The following is a 16,401-nucleotide window of genomic DNA, read 5'->3' on the forward strand; positions in this document are numbered from 1 at the left end:
TCTCGCGAGACGAAATCGTGGATGCGCACAGCTGAGGAGTCCCACAATAGGACGAAACGGCCTTCTAGTGCTTTCAGGTTTTCCTTGGTGGTCTAGCTTCAATTGACTCATGCTTTCAACAATGAAAGTACTGAAATCTCCACAAAACTCCTTTCTAACTGTTATATAACTCTAAATAAAATCCTTTTATGTTTGCGAGGTTATCTGAACTTTACCATTCTTGTTGTATTATTATTACTTTTACTAACTAGTTATATGGTTTTTCCACCTTTGTAGTATTATTATTATCATTATTAATATTTCACATTTAATTGTGATATAAACCGGTTTTTTCTGTATTACAAGTAAATACAAATGAATATACTTCAATTATTACATAACTTGTAATTTTGAATATTGAATCCTAAATACCAACTTTTAAAGGGTTTATAACATTATATATTATACCTTTCTAGGACATTTTTCATTATATAGATATATATACACTAAACATGTCATTAAGCCACAAATTTCAGCATTGTTATGTAACATAGCCGCTTATTTGGAATAATACAGAATTTGTTTACTTGACTCTAAATAATATAAAATTTTGGTTCTATTCCTGAAAACAACGTTTACGCATACCTACAAATATTTAGATACATATACTACAGTTAGTTAAGTAGACACTTGGTTTAATAACACCCACATACAATAATTTACATTATCAGGTTGATTGGCCTATTGAACTACTTTCTTGATTATTCATTCACATTAATGAATTCTGAATGTTAACTCAAAATAATCAACAAAATATGTATAGTGAGAAATTAGATAAGTTAAGAGAGAGAAAGTATGAAGATGGAAGAATATGAGAGAAAGAGAGAGGGTTTTAATCCATTTCATAAAGTGCTAAACTTAAACACACTTTTAGAAAGTATGTTGGTCTCAATCAATATCATAACAACCATTTTCTCTATAGGGGCCATGTATTTGGCCGACCAGTAAATTGATTAGATTGAGCAACTCATTTTGTTAACCTGACTACCATATTTTGGTATGTAAAATACCTTTTTGGATGCATATAGCGATGTACTTATGTGTATATATGCGAGTATGTTATACCTTGGTCATAAGCCCACACATATATACACACGGTACAAAAAAAAAGAAGAATGTGAGCACGCATATTAATATATTACGCTAACTAAACTACAGGAAAACTTACTTGCCTATTAGTTAGACTAAATAAAATAACAACAGTGTTGTTTATTGGTTTGAATATAAAAAGGTATTTAATGACACAATACTTTTACCTACCATTTAGTTGATTAACTTTTGAAATTTCATCCAAGAGAATGAGTTTGACATTTACAATTCCGAAATTCTTTCTATTTTGCTTAAATTTTTTACTTGTGGTAAGTATATTCAATGATGATTTCTTTTTCGGGGTTACAATTAACATTGTTGTTTATTTGATAATGATAATTTAGTGTATTCCGGTTTTGTTTTTTGTTTGATCAAACAAGAAAACTGACAATATGGATCAGTTTTATCGTTCAGTTCTATCGTCATCATTCATTTATCGAGAGAATATTATGTTGATGGTAGCATAAACATATTACTTTACTGGATCTATCGAGTATTTCATACATTGTAATTATTGATATAAAGGTAATCAATAAATTAAGCTAGAATAAAGAGTTGCACTTACTTACTTACTAGTTAGCGTTTTCTTTTTATTAAGGTTGTTTTCTGCGGGATGTGGTTGTTGACCCCATACTCAACCCTCTTCTTATCCCCGGACATGGGACCGGCAGTAACCTTAGAAGAGCTACAGACAGAGTTAAGGCCTATACACTGACACGATATTAAAAAAGGTGATGGTTATACACATAAATATAAATTTCTACTTGAACTAAATATGAACTTCGATGTTATACTGTAAAGACAAAATAAGATATAAATCCTCAAATTCAGAGTATCTTAACAACTGATTAAATACAGTTATTAAATGAAACTATATTTATACCAAAAGCTTATTTCAGTAAATGTAAACGGCTTTTTCCTGTTTATTCATGAGAAAAATTGAAAACTTCCGTCTAATAATAACGACCATTTTTTTTTACCGAAGCTCTAATCTTACAACAACAATTATGACTCTACTAATATTATATGACATTTTTATTTTATTGCATACCTCACTGAATAGTGACTTCATAAGTGAACCTCTTGACTGATTTAATTATATTGTTGTGTAGAAAAGTGACATTTATTTTAACTGACTAATATAAATGAGAGAGAACTGAATAAGAATACTAAATCCTTTGTAATCTTAACTGTTTTTTAACAGTCGTAATATTGTTATATCTAATGACTGTAACACTAACAATGGATCATTTGATGGTAATGCAGCATTTAGCTATATCAAACTAATAGTGATATCTTTTATCTAAAAGATATGAATAATTAATATCTTATACTATTATTACTGTGATAATTGACTTAACAGAATCTTTGTTCACACTACCAAGAGGAAAATTATCCCTTCACAAATAACATTTATAGATATTAACTCTTGTGTATTGTTTACTTTGGATTACTGTCTTGATTTGACTTATAAAGGTTTAAAATTCTTAGGTGGTAAGGGACATCATTTTATATACAAACCAAATAATAGTTAGTAGACTTTTCACATAAAAGCATAATTGATAATAAAAGCAAACCAACTGTATTCTATACTTTTTAATCAAAATATCTGACTAAATGTTAATATTTCATTTTCACACAATATGAATATTTTTAAAAGTTCTGGGTAAATATCTAATAGGTATACGGAATATTTCAGTAATGATATAAATACATTATAAACCTATCTCATTTAGTATTGATGTTAGATTAAACTGGGAAATCATTTTAACTAAAAACAATATCTCAAAAGTGACTGGCTTCAAGAGGTATTTCCTAGAGTTCCAGTGAGAAGCAGCGACCAATCGAGTTCGGCCGTGTCTTTTGTAAGATAGTAAATCACTGAAGATCATGGTGGACGGTTACTCAGTTTCGTGGATTGGTTGAAGTTAGACATTAACACCGTTGGATGCCGACTCAGTGGTCTAGTGGTTAAGCGCTCGCACATGAGACCGTTACGTCCTGGGTTCGGATCTCGCAGGGCGGGATCGTGGATTGGCGCTGTTGAGGAGTCCCACAGTAGTACAAAACGGCCGTCCAGTGCTTTGACGTTTTCCATGGTGGTCTAGCTTCAATTGACTCATCAATTCAACTACAAAAAAATATCTTTTAAATAATTTTTCAAATCGGTTACGTTAATTCAAGCCCTATGTCTGTCAACTATAATGAATTAAACAGACATTATAACAAGATAATGAATTTACTTAAGCTTTTCTGTTTGAAACACTTTAACCCGCATGATCAATACACTCATTAGGTTAGAATTTGCAAATATACACAGGATCATCTGAGTAATTGTTTACAATTATTTTTTAAAAATAACTTTTGACTAACATCTTTGTTATTGAACTAAACAAGTACCTAATAAATATGTTTCGTAGTTTATTGTTAAACATATAAAAGTGAAATTTGTTTAAATTTACAAAACAACATGACTTCCATTGTTTTACTCAGTGTCATTAGTTAATTAAAAGTTTTTCAATATCATAGATTTACTACTTTTATTGTCATTCAATCAAGTTATAGGTGAAGACTGATATCTAATGAAATGAAATTATAGTATAATAATAAAGTAGATCAGTTAGAATAATCTTAACTGAATGACTTTCGACTAATTAACATAATAGTAATATATTACACAGTTAAAACTGAAGACATTGTTTGTATTTGAAAACAACAAATTACTGGAGTTGTCAAAGTAGATTTTATAATAATATTTATCACCTGTGGACAATTCATGGAGTAACACAAGCTAAAAAGATCCAGCTAACTGTAATCTTAAAAATCAGGTCATTAGAAATTTTTTTAGTCGGAATGGATGTACGGCAAAAGTGACTGACGATGTGAAACAATGTTTCTTTATTATAAGTGAAAATTATATTTGAAATAATCTCAGTGATTGAAATGTAAATAATCCAACAATTTCGTCCAGCTAACTTGTTTGGACTTCTTCAGGGTAAACGTTGGAATTATTTTAACATTTCAATCGCTGAGATTATTTCAAATATAATTTTCACATATAATGACTTCTGTACACTCAGCGCCCAAGTTTTGTCAATGTCTCTTTATTCCTTAAAAATAACTCAAATATCTAATTCATGAAATTACATAAGAAATATAACTCATACATAACTGTGTCAAAAAATACCAAAAATGCTTTTTAAAAAAATTAACAGAACAAAGTAGAACTACATTACAATAGATTCACTTAAGACAAAATCAATTATAGATAATCTTGTGATAAAGAACTATGAGAAGTGATGATTAACATTATGAGGAAATTCCCTGAATTTTAGTAAGAAATGGTGGTTAATAGAGTTCATCTATGTCTAGTGTTAAACACATGTAACCGATGACAATGGAAAACTGTTACAAAATACCACAAAAAATAAAGTTTGAATTATAAATTAATGGACACTAAACTCAGTGATTTGCAGATTATAGATATACGGGTTATGGATTCCATCCTAGGCACGTTTGTGAGTGTATATTACTGTCTGGTGCTTCTTTGTTTTCAATACTTTAACTTAAGTTAGTTGATGATGTGAAATACGAACTGGAAAACATCTAAGAACCTTGGATCCTAATTATACGATGAATTTTACAGGTAAAATGTGATTCGAAAGGGCATAGAAACAGAAACATAAGTTTCGTATAAAAATTAAACGGATTTATTCCAAAGCGTGGGTAATAATATTAATAAATAACACAATGGTAGGAGAAGAGATTAAATGAGTTTGTTGTATAAATAATTTAGAATTCTCTATGGATATTGACGACTCCAACAATCCGAAGTTTGAAAAGACACTTTTGTCTCTAACATGTTTAGTTTTACTCTAGAATTAAATCCAAATGATGAATCCACTGAAATAGATGGATTACAAAAGTAATTATCCAAAATAACGGTGTCACTTCCATAATTTTTTTCATTTTGACTAAACTGTTACCTCGTAGTACCTTTCATTACTTTACCGAAACGAGATAATACAACGTTACGTAAATACAAAGTTGGATCGGAAATTTTCTTAATTCGGCTCCCATCTATAGTGTTAGTACTATATGCTGGTGGGAGGTCAACTGAAATAACAACAAATTCTAATACTGATCAATATTTTCGTTATCGTCCATCTAATAAACAGTTGAGAGAAAAGTATATATGCAAATATGGGTATCATTGACATAAACATGTGCTTTTCTCACTATTTCAAAATACAGAATTGACCAACTTGGTCATAATTTTGTTTCAACAGAACGTTTTTAGCACGAATTAATTAGCATAATAATATAATATAATTCAATATTATTGGTTGATGGAATCAAACCCTTAGATTCAAACTCAGAATATGTCCTAATATGGTAACCTTATTTTAAACATATCATCAAACAGTTTATCAATAAAGCATCATATCGATATGTATTATAGAAATGGTAAAAATAATACTTTGCAAGTAATCAGAATTATTCTAAATAGCTTAAAAATGCACTATTTACCATTTCACGATCAGAAAGTTAACTGTAAAGTATGTTTTATAGAGTTGAGATCATGAGTCAATTGAAGTTAGACCACCATGGAAAACCTGGAAGTACTGGACGGCCGTTTCGTCCTATTATGGGACTCCTCAGCAGTGTGCATCCACGATCCCGTACTCACGAGATTCGAACCCAGGACCTACCAGTCCCGCGCCAGAGCACTTAACCGATAGACCACTGAACCGGCTGTCATCCAACGGTGTTAATGTCTAACTTCAACCGAAGTATGTCTTAATTTCGCAAAAACATAAAGTTACTACTTTAAAAAAGGGAAATAAAAAAGTAGTATCTTAATTACTCATCGTATTAAATTTCGATACTTATCGATTTGTTCAGTGTGTTTGGTATTATTAATAGTACGAGTTTGCATTTTTCACTGTTAATGTTTAAGACTATACTTGCTACCGATGATAAATAGGTTAGCTAAGTCAATTTCATAATATTGTCTTTATTTATAAATCAATGATAAAACGAAATAGTAAGATGAGATCACTAAATTAATCAGAACTAAGTCATACATTAAAGGGAATAGATTTCAAACAATGTGACCATACATTAATATGTAATGATGATCATGAATATAAGTAATATCGAGGTAATCTTGCAGCGAACTTATGATCTGACAAAGACTTCAATTTCAGTCTCGCATATCATTCATCATAGAATAGTTTGTAGGTAGTTTTCTCCTCTCATACATCGACATTGGAAAGCTGTTTTGCCTAAATTTCAGATTTCACGTCAGTACATGCCTTCAGCTTATTACGAGCTATTGGTATTAAGAGTTTTGGGTCTTATTAGAAAACATGAAAACACTCCGTAGTTTCAATTTTAGTTCATTCCTGATAGGGTGTAATTTTTAACAAGTATCATAATGACTATTTACAATAACGTTAACTAAACAAGTTAAAACGTCTCATCAGAAATTTCAGAAGTCAACCCATAAAAAGTAGTTACTAATGTCCATAAGATTATTATTTGGTAAGTTGGATTATGGAAAGATTCGTGTTATTTAAAGATGATTCTGTGTAAAAATGAGCTAAAAACAACCTTGTGAAATTCACAAAAGGTAATTTTAAATCTACGTTTTGCAGATTCCTTATCCTAACTACATAAAAATATTAAATAAACCTAAAGTGAATAAATTTGTTCTGAGGAAGTGGGTTACATTAGGTTACGAAACGTCACAAAGACAATTTTTGTACTTATTTGGATATAACAAAAATATGTTTATTATTATTTTTCTACTCAATGCTCAAATTATTTGAAACTATCAAGTTCAACCTTGATATTATTGCCTATTAAATAAACTTGTTTTAATGAAATTTAACTGTTATACTAACAGTATTTTCTGTTAACTAATTTAATTAAGATTATTGGGTTGGCATTAATTGCTGTCGGTTCATGGGTTACAGCAGATGATCAAGGCTTTATTGATACAATTCAACTTTTTTCGTCATACAATTCAATTGAATTGCAATTATATCAAGGAACAAGTTTATTACGTTATTTCAGTTATGCTGTGATTATAATGGGCGGATTATTAGTAGTTATTGCTTTTGTCGGCTGTTGGGGTGTAGTAATTGAAAATCGAGGATTACTTATAGCAGTAAGTTTATGAATTATTATCATTATTGTTGTTACATAAAACTTTAATAATGCCTTCTTAAATTTGTTATGGTATACTTTAACATAGAAAAGAGGGTGAAAAGTAAGGAAAACAAGCAAAAATATATGTATGATTGGTCCTGGGTTCGAATCTCGCGGGTGCGGGATCGTGGATGCTCACTGCTAAGGGGTCCCACAATAGGACGAAAAGGCCGTCCAGTGCTTCCAGGTTTTCCATAGTAGTGTAGCTTCAATTGACTCACGCTTTCAACTATGAAAAATGTATGTGGTAGATTTAATTATTTAAAGTAAAAATCTGTTATAACGTATGGACTCGTAATATATATGAACGTGCAATTAGAGAAGGAGCGAATTTATTGATCGGATAATGATACTTGAAATCGTACGAGCAGTCTTGAGTGCGTATCGGCCCTGCTTTCTGCCTCAGATTTACCAGTCATAATTCGCCAGTGGATATAACAAAATCTTAATTTACAAACTAAATTTCTTTGTCTGTTTACTAATAGACGTATAGATTAAAAATAATTTGTTATTTTTAAAATATATCTAGTCGTTACTGTGCAGCCAGATAAACAACTATAGTTTTAGTGTAGTCAAAGCTTCGAAAATATCAATCTATACTTCATGATTCTAATCTCAGTTGATTGCTCATTCAATTACTTGAATTACTACTGAATAAGGATCTACTGAATTAAAATGTGTGGTTCGTATATGGTTCGATCAGTCACTATTAGTTACAATGAGTTAAAAGAGAGGGAATCTATCACGATAATTTGATTGAGCAACTTAGCACCATGTGCGGCTCTCTGTTTATTTTTAGATTTCATCTGGTTATCTTACGATAACCGACTTCAATGAGAGAGTTTCAGGGTTATTCGATCGAATGTTGCAATAACACTCACTCAATTAATTAGATATTTTGACGGTAGGAATCACTAGTTAATCTAAGCTAAACCAGCATTGGAAACCTACGAGCACTAGATGACTGTTTCGTCCTAGTATGATTTTCCTTAGCGGCGGTAATTTACGATCCCGCACTCTAAACTCTAACCCAGGACCTTTGGTTTTGCGCGAACGCCTAACCTCCAGACTACTGAGCCGGCATCCAAGGGTGTTAATTTTCAAAGCTCACTGACTACGTAAAACTTCGTTCTCCAAGAACCCAAGAGTAGGAGAAAATAGGATACTTGAGCTGATCTCTATATATCTGACTCAAAAATTTATGTGATTGAATGTGTTAATAACTAGACTGTAATGGATCACAGTCACAAAAATACAATCTGCGCCAAGAAGAGTCATCTAAGGTAAAACAAAACTCGAAATAATAGACTTATGATAAATTTACAGTGATTTGGAGACAGAACAAGACAACAATAAATTAGTTCTTTGAAAGCCTGAAGTTAAAGGAAAATAAAAATCGTATGAACTAAATGTTAGTAATTACATGCTAAAAGTGAAACATGCTGACGTCCAAAAACTAGCTATCACGGCTTGTTATTCATTCTTATTCGTCTCACCATAACAAAAGGCAAATATAGTATTATTTTATCCTGGTGATCAAAACCAATAGTGCTATTTTACTGAAGTAAACATTAAACTAAGTAAGAGGAATCGATTTCATTAATATAGTGTCTAAAAGCATTAGCCTCAATAATACTTCGATGTATAACTACAGCTCATAAAGAGCAAACTCTAGAAGACCAGGATGTTTTCAAACCTAAACGTGGATATACAGACCAAATATTCACTTTCTGGCAGTTTCTAGAACATACACATAGTTTACATCTTTAACCTTAAGGTGGATTTCGACTCTGTTGATAGTTGTGTTCTATAGTAGTATCTGTTATTGAAATACGTATCAAAGAAATACATTAATCTTGTACAGGCTGTCTGTTTAAATACTACTGGCCAAGTCAGAGCTTATGACGAAATTTCATCGGAATCGGTTACCTCATGGTTGTCCGCTTTCCACATATTTATCTAACTTTGTAATAGACACACTTTTGGAGATAACACTTTCATCGTCTGGCTTTTCAAGGATTGATCACTGACAAGAGATTCAGTTGCTGACTTAGAATACGCAAATGATGTAGTTCCGTATGATGAAGACGTTTACAAAATGCAGTTATTCCTGACTACCTTAAGCAATAATGAAAACGTTTTTGGGACACTGTTCTCTCCCTCCAAATACGAAATGTCACTTCAGAATTGGCTTGCGTCGGCGCCCGAAATAATGACAGTGAGTGAATTACTTGGACGCATCAAACGCTTCGCTTCTCTTGAGAGTTTCACCAGTACTGATGGTCTGACAAAATCTTGACACGGACTGATAAGGTTTGATTGGCTTTTGCCATCTTGCATCATTTATGGCATAGGTGAGATATTCGTCTTCCAACCAAAGGGCGAATCCATTGATCATCAGTTCGTTTCGTCGGATTTCATAGGCGCGAAACACGGTCATTAAGAGTAGGAGATATTTGTAGGTTACTAATCTTCGGCCATAGATGTCTTCGAAGCATTGCGCACGTACTTTTCAACCACTGAGTAAGCAATGCCTAGGTTAGTAGAAGGGCATTAGGTAAGGGTGGAAAATCGATTGGTGAGGTAGTAAGTCTTCATCAACTGCGATGGATGAGACATGTGATACGTATGCTCATGTGTGTTCTGAAAGTTGACTCCCATTTAATATCATATAAGAAAAATAACAAATATGAAAAGGATTGTTGTCATTCTTAATAATGCCGTAAATTAAATTCGGCTGGACTATAATTTATGGGTAAACCGATCAGATTTAGGATATCTGTTCTTGAATTTTGGCGCGAAATTTATTCACATCCAATTGGCTAAACAGGGTTTTGGCATTACAGCTGATGTCAGTTCGTGATGGAGACCCTAAATGTAATTACTAACCTTAAACATCAACTCTAAATCACAATCCTAATTCCTCATGCTTGTTTATAACCCTTATTTAACACCAGTATGTAGGTTGTCATTTTCAAAAGCACTTTAGCATCGCTCAAGGGTCGTTCATAAATTATAGTCTCACCTTTAATTCTAACTGATGGTTTCGGTGTTCCACCAGATTCGAAAATTTTATTTGACCTCTTCTTCAAGTTGACAATCTTGTGGATTTAGCTAGAACTAATTATTTGTATTATTATGTGTTGTATAGTATGAAGGATTTAGGTTTGGCTTCAGACCACCAAGGAAAACCCGGTCTAGCTTCAATTGACTCATGATTTCAACTATGAAAATAATCAAATCTCCACAAAACCCCTTCTGATCATATTCTTTCAATAATTTATCTTATTCTATTTAAAATTTAACATTCCATGATAATATGTCGGTTGGTTATATTTTTCTTTTATAAATAATAATTACATGGACAGAGTAAGTGAAGTTTTGTACTGATTTACTGCTGTAATTTATTATTTTAGTTCACTGCTCTGATGATTACCCTAGTTCTACTTGAAGGTGGAGCTGCTGGAGCGATGGGTGGTACACAAAGTTTGGTAAATTTAACTATTCATTTATTATTGTCTACATGAATATATGTAATGTACGTATCATTATTCAGTGTATGAATAATCATGAACAACCTCTATTTTTCTTAGTATGATCAGATTTCAATGAATTGCATATGGTTATCATCATTGTAACGTATATGTTTCATGATTGAATAAAAAAGAAACGTTTTATGTCTTATTCTAACTGGAATTTCATTTTTTTCTCTTGGTAACTGTTTTAATCACAAATATAATAGACAATTTCAACGAGACATTGAGTATCTTACGTAGACAATTGTTTACAAATACTTGTAAATGTTTCATTATAGTTGTGGTAGTTCCCCAAGTTCCAGCTCCGTACAGTAGAACCGTCTTGACGTTCGTATTGAAGATTCTGAATCTGATGTTGGCTCACAGACAGTTGTTTTGGTTTCTATATGTTCTTCAACTTGAGGAATGCTGTCGTTGTTTTGTCACTCTATGCCTTCACATCGATGATGCTGTCCAGGTACGTGAAAGATTCCACCTCTTCCAGAGTTTCTTCATCAAGTGTGGTTGTGTTGGTGTTCTGTGTGTTATATTTGAGGATCTTGCTTTTTCCATTGTGAATGTTGAGGCCTACTGATGCAGAGGCTGCTACACTGGTTGTCTTCATCTGCATCTGTTGATATGTATGGGATAGAAGGGCTAGGTTATGTGTGAAGTCCAAATCGTTTAGTTGCATCCAACCTGTCCATTTTTTATTCCGTGTTTATTTTCAAATGTCATGGTCTTCATAATCCTGCCGTCCATGTTGTTAAAGCTTAATAGAAATAATCATGGTTTCCAGTCTTATTTTTAGTTAAGAATTTGTCTCTATTTCTGTATTTAGCAGTATGATACTATTGTTCTCTTTATGGAAACTAACCAAACCGGTGATATTCTAGTTATCAAATAATAGTTTTACTTAATTTATTGGTTTGAAATAATAAGTCTTGCGGCTGGAACTTGCTACCTGTAACCAGTGTAGTACAAGAAAACATTAATAAACAAATAATTCATATAAGACAGTGATCCCAAAGATATTAGTCAGAGGATGTTTTTAAGACACTAACCTATTTAATATATAACCTTTATGTAAGGCTATTACTGGTAGCAGGATTCAGAAAGATCATTTTATCCAATACAGAAAGCACCTACATTCGAATGCTGATGTTCTCCTACGGATAAGAACTCAGTACTTATCACACCAGGTAGATAAGCTTAGTTGATCAGGGTACTTAGTTAAGATAATCTTTTATTTTTTCAACTGGTAGGAAGTTATATGTAAGAATTGGAACTTTTCTAATGTTGATATAAAGGACTGCAATCGATCAGTTTCCATTGAAGTATGTGTAGTAATCTTTCCAGCAAGGTAAAACGTTGAAATGTTCATACTTACAGTGATTTTCAGCTTCAATTTAGATTGTTCCCGTGTGAAAGTTATCACATTTGAAGAGTCAGTACAAATGTAACATGAAAAAAGATAAATTGTAATTCACTAAAAATAAAATAAAAGGCAGGTTTAGGATTTTTTCAGGAAACCATTCATTCTTTTAAGGTGTCAATGAGTAAATTATCAGAAATATTTTCCTTTAAATAAAACGTTCACGTTATATTATGAAATGATGTGAGTCCTCTGAAATAGTCATTAATCTGATACTTACTTACTTACATACGCCTGTTACTCCCATTGGAGCATAGGCCGCCGACCAACATTCTCCAACCCACACTGTCCTGGGTCTTCCTTTCTAATTCTATCCAATTTCTGTTCATTCTTCTCATAACTGTCTCCATTACTCAGCGTACTGTGTTCTTTGGTCTTCCTCTTCTCCTTCGGCCTTGAAGATTCCATGTGAGGGTTTGCCATTAATTTGATAATTTTGAATAAAATTGGTCATTAAAAAAGAAACCCCATTTCTCTATCTTTTTCTTCTTCATTTGTGAATTTAATGTTGGAATATATTTCCATAAATCGTTCAAGATAGTCAAAGTTATTTAGATTAGTCCTTGTACTGTTTATCATTTGTTCGTGATAAGGCAATCAACGATTTGTTCAATTCTTGTTAATAATGCTAAAGTCTTACTTGAGACGGTAAATATCAGTATTTGTTTTACGAATACAATTTTTTAAATGACGTTTTACCTTTTATGACTGTTAGCAATTACTTTTAGTTTGTTAATTTTCTGCATATTTGAAAGTCATGCCTTCGTTGCTATAAATAATGATTTATATCATTTCAAGTTATTCTGTCTAAATAACAAGTTTCCCTTGCACTTCGTCTTCTCTTTATGTTAGCGGCTAATTGTTGAAATGTTTATGCGGCTGCCTTCATTATCGAGTCCGCAGTATAAACATGTGTATATGAATAGCTCAATCATTCCTTAACTTGTAAGTATTGTAGACAAACCGGAAATCCAAATAAACAGAACAATTCTGCCAATAAATTATCATTCTTATTGAAATTTAACGATTTGTTCATTTACTCTATTTGAAATTCTGAATACCTTTTAGTAAAAAAACTTTTTCTTCTATGACCAATTTCTTTATTAAAACTATTGTTTAATTAGTTAGATGCATTTTTTCCCTTTTGTTAATCTAGTGGAAACAAGATTATGAGAAGTCGATGACAGTTCGATTTGAATCTAATTACCGTGGAACATTTGGAGCTTTCTCAATTTCGGAATTTGATGATTACTCATTGAAAATGGATAAATTGATGATTGAAGTGAGTAACATATGAAAATAAAAAAAAAATTGCATTAAATAAGTTTTTCATTGAGGTTTGGATTTTCATATCAGTTTGTAAAAGCTATGCGATATAGAGTTATAAAGTCAAAAAGTAATTAATATTCGTTCTTTGTTGTCTGTTGTATAAATAAGTCTTCAGGATTGATTGTTTTCTGTCAGATATTGTAGTGCTATGCTTCGTTATTCGTTCACCTTGATAACCGTTATAATTCCAATCTTAACGGTGCATAAAATCAGAAGGCAAAAAGAAGCAGCAACTACAGTTTATTGCCAAATAACTCAGGCCAGAAAGCTAACAGCACCTGAGCGAATATCAGCGAACGAGCGAGCAGCAAGCAATTACATAGGCAATTTATAGTCAAATCTAATAAGGGCACGGGGAAAACAAAACAAAAGCTGATAATAGGCTTCGCGTGCATACATATATGGGGAGGTATATGAGTCATCGAATGATACTTAAGTAATCAACATTTTGGCTAGTGTTGTGTGCTCTAGTGGTCATAACAGTACAAAGAATATGTAAATTGTTAGAATCCAAACGAAGATATCTGTTAAGTAACTTAATAAAAAGGCTTAACCAAAATTAACCATAATCGAAATTGATTGTAGGATGGTTGCTATAATATCATTAAAGATATATCTGGAGCTCTTCTTTGCAATCTTACTAATCAGTGATTTGCTTCTAAATCTCTCCTCGTTGGATAATTTAGATTTATGTGCTCACTCATTGTTTTAATCTTAAGAAGTATGTTATACTGTCAAATAAATCTATATATACTATTATATAATTCTTAATTATTTAGCTTGAATGTTGTGGGTTAAACGGTTATCAAGACTTTTCAAACACACGATCAAGTTGGTATCTGGTAGGTCGAAAATATCCAGACGGTACTAGTGGTGATGAGATTAAAATTCCTCCGGCTTGTTGTAAATATACTTCAAAAGATTTTTTGAGAAATGGTAAGCTATTTCCTCTTTCAAGCAAAGAGTTTATCTTTTAAACAATAAATTTCTATTATTATGAGGATTTGTGGAGATTTTAGTCGTACTAGTAGTAGTAGTGGGTGCATATTGCTAAGGAGCCTCATACTAGGAAAAAACAGTCGTCTAGGGCTTCCAGATTTTCATTGATGCTCTACCTTAGATAGACCCGTGATTTCAACCGTTAAAATACATTTTTAAACAATAAATTTTACATACATACAATAATAAGTAATTTTCCTCTATCATTATATCAATTTATCAAGTTACTGATAAGCTATTAATATCATTTCATAAAAACAAAATTATAGACTCTTTTTTTACATTTAAAAGAAGCATGAATGTTGAAATGTTTGTAGTAGTGAGAAGTGAAATATTGAATACATTTTATTGAGATCATAAACCAGTCTATGTTAGACAGCCATTGAAAATTAGGCCAGCTACTCTGCTCTAGAATGGGATTCCTTAGCAGTGTAAACTCACGACCCCGCCAAGACGGATCGAACCTTGAACCTTTTCTCTTGAGCAAGAACGGTATACAAGTGTAAATTCAGTCAGTCTGCGTTTTTCCAATAGTAGTCTAACTTAGGTTTGTGATGTCGATAAAATTCATTTTTTCTAGTAGATTTGAATCAAGACAATAAAATGTAGAAAATGCATTTTACTCTTTATTCTTATATAATAGCAATGTATCTAAGGGATGATTATTAACCTATCTGTATTCAAACCCTTGATTTAATCATCTTATTAATTTATATTCCTGCTAAAAAAAGCATTACTCGAATGAACCAAACAGTTTTAAGTGAGATATACACATGATACAATCCATGAATATCTATTTTAGTTTTCAAAACTTAGTCAGGGTTACGCACACATCCTTTTAAAAATTATTTCAATTAGAAAAAATGTATTCGAAAGGGAAGTTCATAAAAAGTAACTAATAGTATATTTAACTATATCAAACTATTTGATGTTGTTCACTAACATTTGGATAATAATGTATGAATAATATGTTAGAAGGGGATTTTGTGGAGATTTCAGTATATTTCAAAGTTGAAATCATGAGCCAGTTGAAGCTAGACCACCATCGAAAACCTGGAAGCACTGGACGGCCGTTTCGTCCTATTATGGGACTCCTCAGCAGTGCGCACCCACGATCCCACTCTCGCGAGCGAGATTCGAACCCAGGACCTACCAGTTACGAGCCAGAGCCCTTAACCGATAGACCACTGAGCCGGCATCCAACGGTGTTAATGTCTAACTTCAACTGATCCACGAATTATGAGCGACACCTCACCAATTGCCTTCAGTGAGTTGTTATCTCACAACAGACGTGGTTGAAATCCACTGGTCACTGCTTCCCACTAGAACTCCAGGACATGTATCTTGAAGTCAGTCACTAGTGAGCATATGATTATAATCAGAAGGGGATTTGTGGAGATTTCAGTATATTTCAAAGTTGAAATCATGTGCCAGTTGAAGCTAGACCACCATCGAAAACCTGGAAGCACTGGCTCTGGCTCGTAACTGGTAGGTCCTGATTATGATAGCATTGTTGATGTGCATTATGTAATTGTTGTACAGTTGTTACATTTCTAGGATAATATAAATGAGCATGCAATATTGGAACTGGTATCGAAGGTGTAGTCGGTGCAACTCTAGATGATGTAAGCATAGAAATAGCATTTGATGATGAATGTCTATGATTTTGTTGTTGTAAAGCAACAGCAGCGGCCATAGCAACGGCTAATGCAGCAGTCGCTGAAGTGATTGGTTGAATACCAATTGATGGTGAGATCGATGTTTGTTGATTATTTATGA

At 32.4% G+C, this 16,401-nt stretch overlaps 1 protein-coding gene across 1 annotated transcript in view; it reads left to right on the top strand.

Annotated features, from left to right (window-relative positions):
- Nucleotides 1-1,149: 1,149 nt before the first annotated feature.
- The window catches only part of Smp_152050 (putative tetraspanin 18), a gene marked incomplete at its 3' end in the record, with an annotated part of 23,024 nt that continues 7,772 nt past the window's right edge, over nucleotides 1,150-16,401 (top strand). Inside the window, exons 1-5 of the mRNA XM_018795133.1 lie at nucleotides 1,150-1,270; nucleotides 1,307-1,397; nucleotides 7,067-7,303; nucleotides 9,530-9,626; nucleotides 13,461-13,576. Coding sequence (XP_018649476.1) covers nucleotides 1,338-1,397; nucleotides 7,067-7,303; nucleotides 9,530-9,626; nucleotides 13,461-13,576 — 510 coding nt within the window. The 5' untranslated portion in view covers nucleotides 1,150-1,270; nucleotides 1,307-1,337. The remainder of the gene's footprint in view (nucleotides 1,271-1,306; nucleotides 1,398-7,066; nucleotides 7,304-9,529; nucleotides 9,627-13,460; nucleotides 13,577-16,401) is intronic.

This window comes from Schistosoma mansoni, chromosome 1 (assembly GCF_000237925.1).
Source record: "Schistosoma mansoni strain Puerto Rico chromosome 1, complete genome".
NCBI classification, from domain to species: Eukaryota; Metazoa; Platyhelminthes; class Trematoda; order Strigeidida; family Schistosomatidae; genus Schistosoma; species Schistosoma mansoni.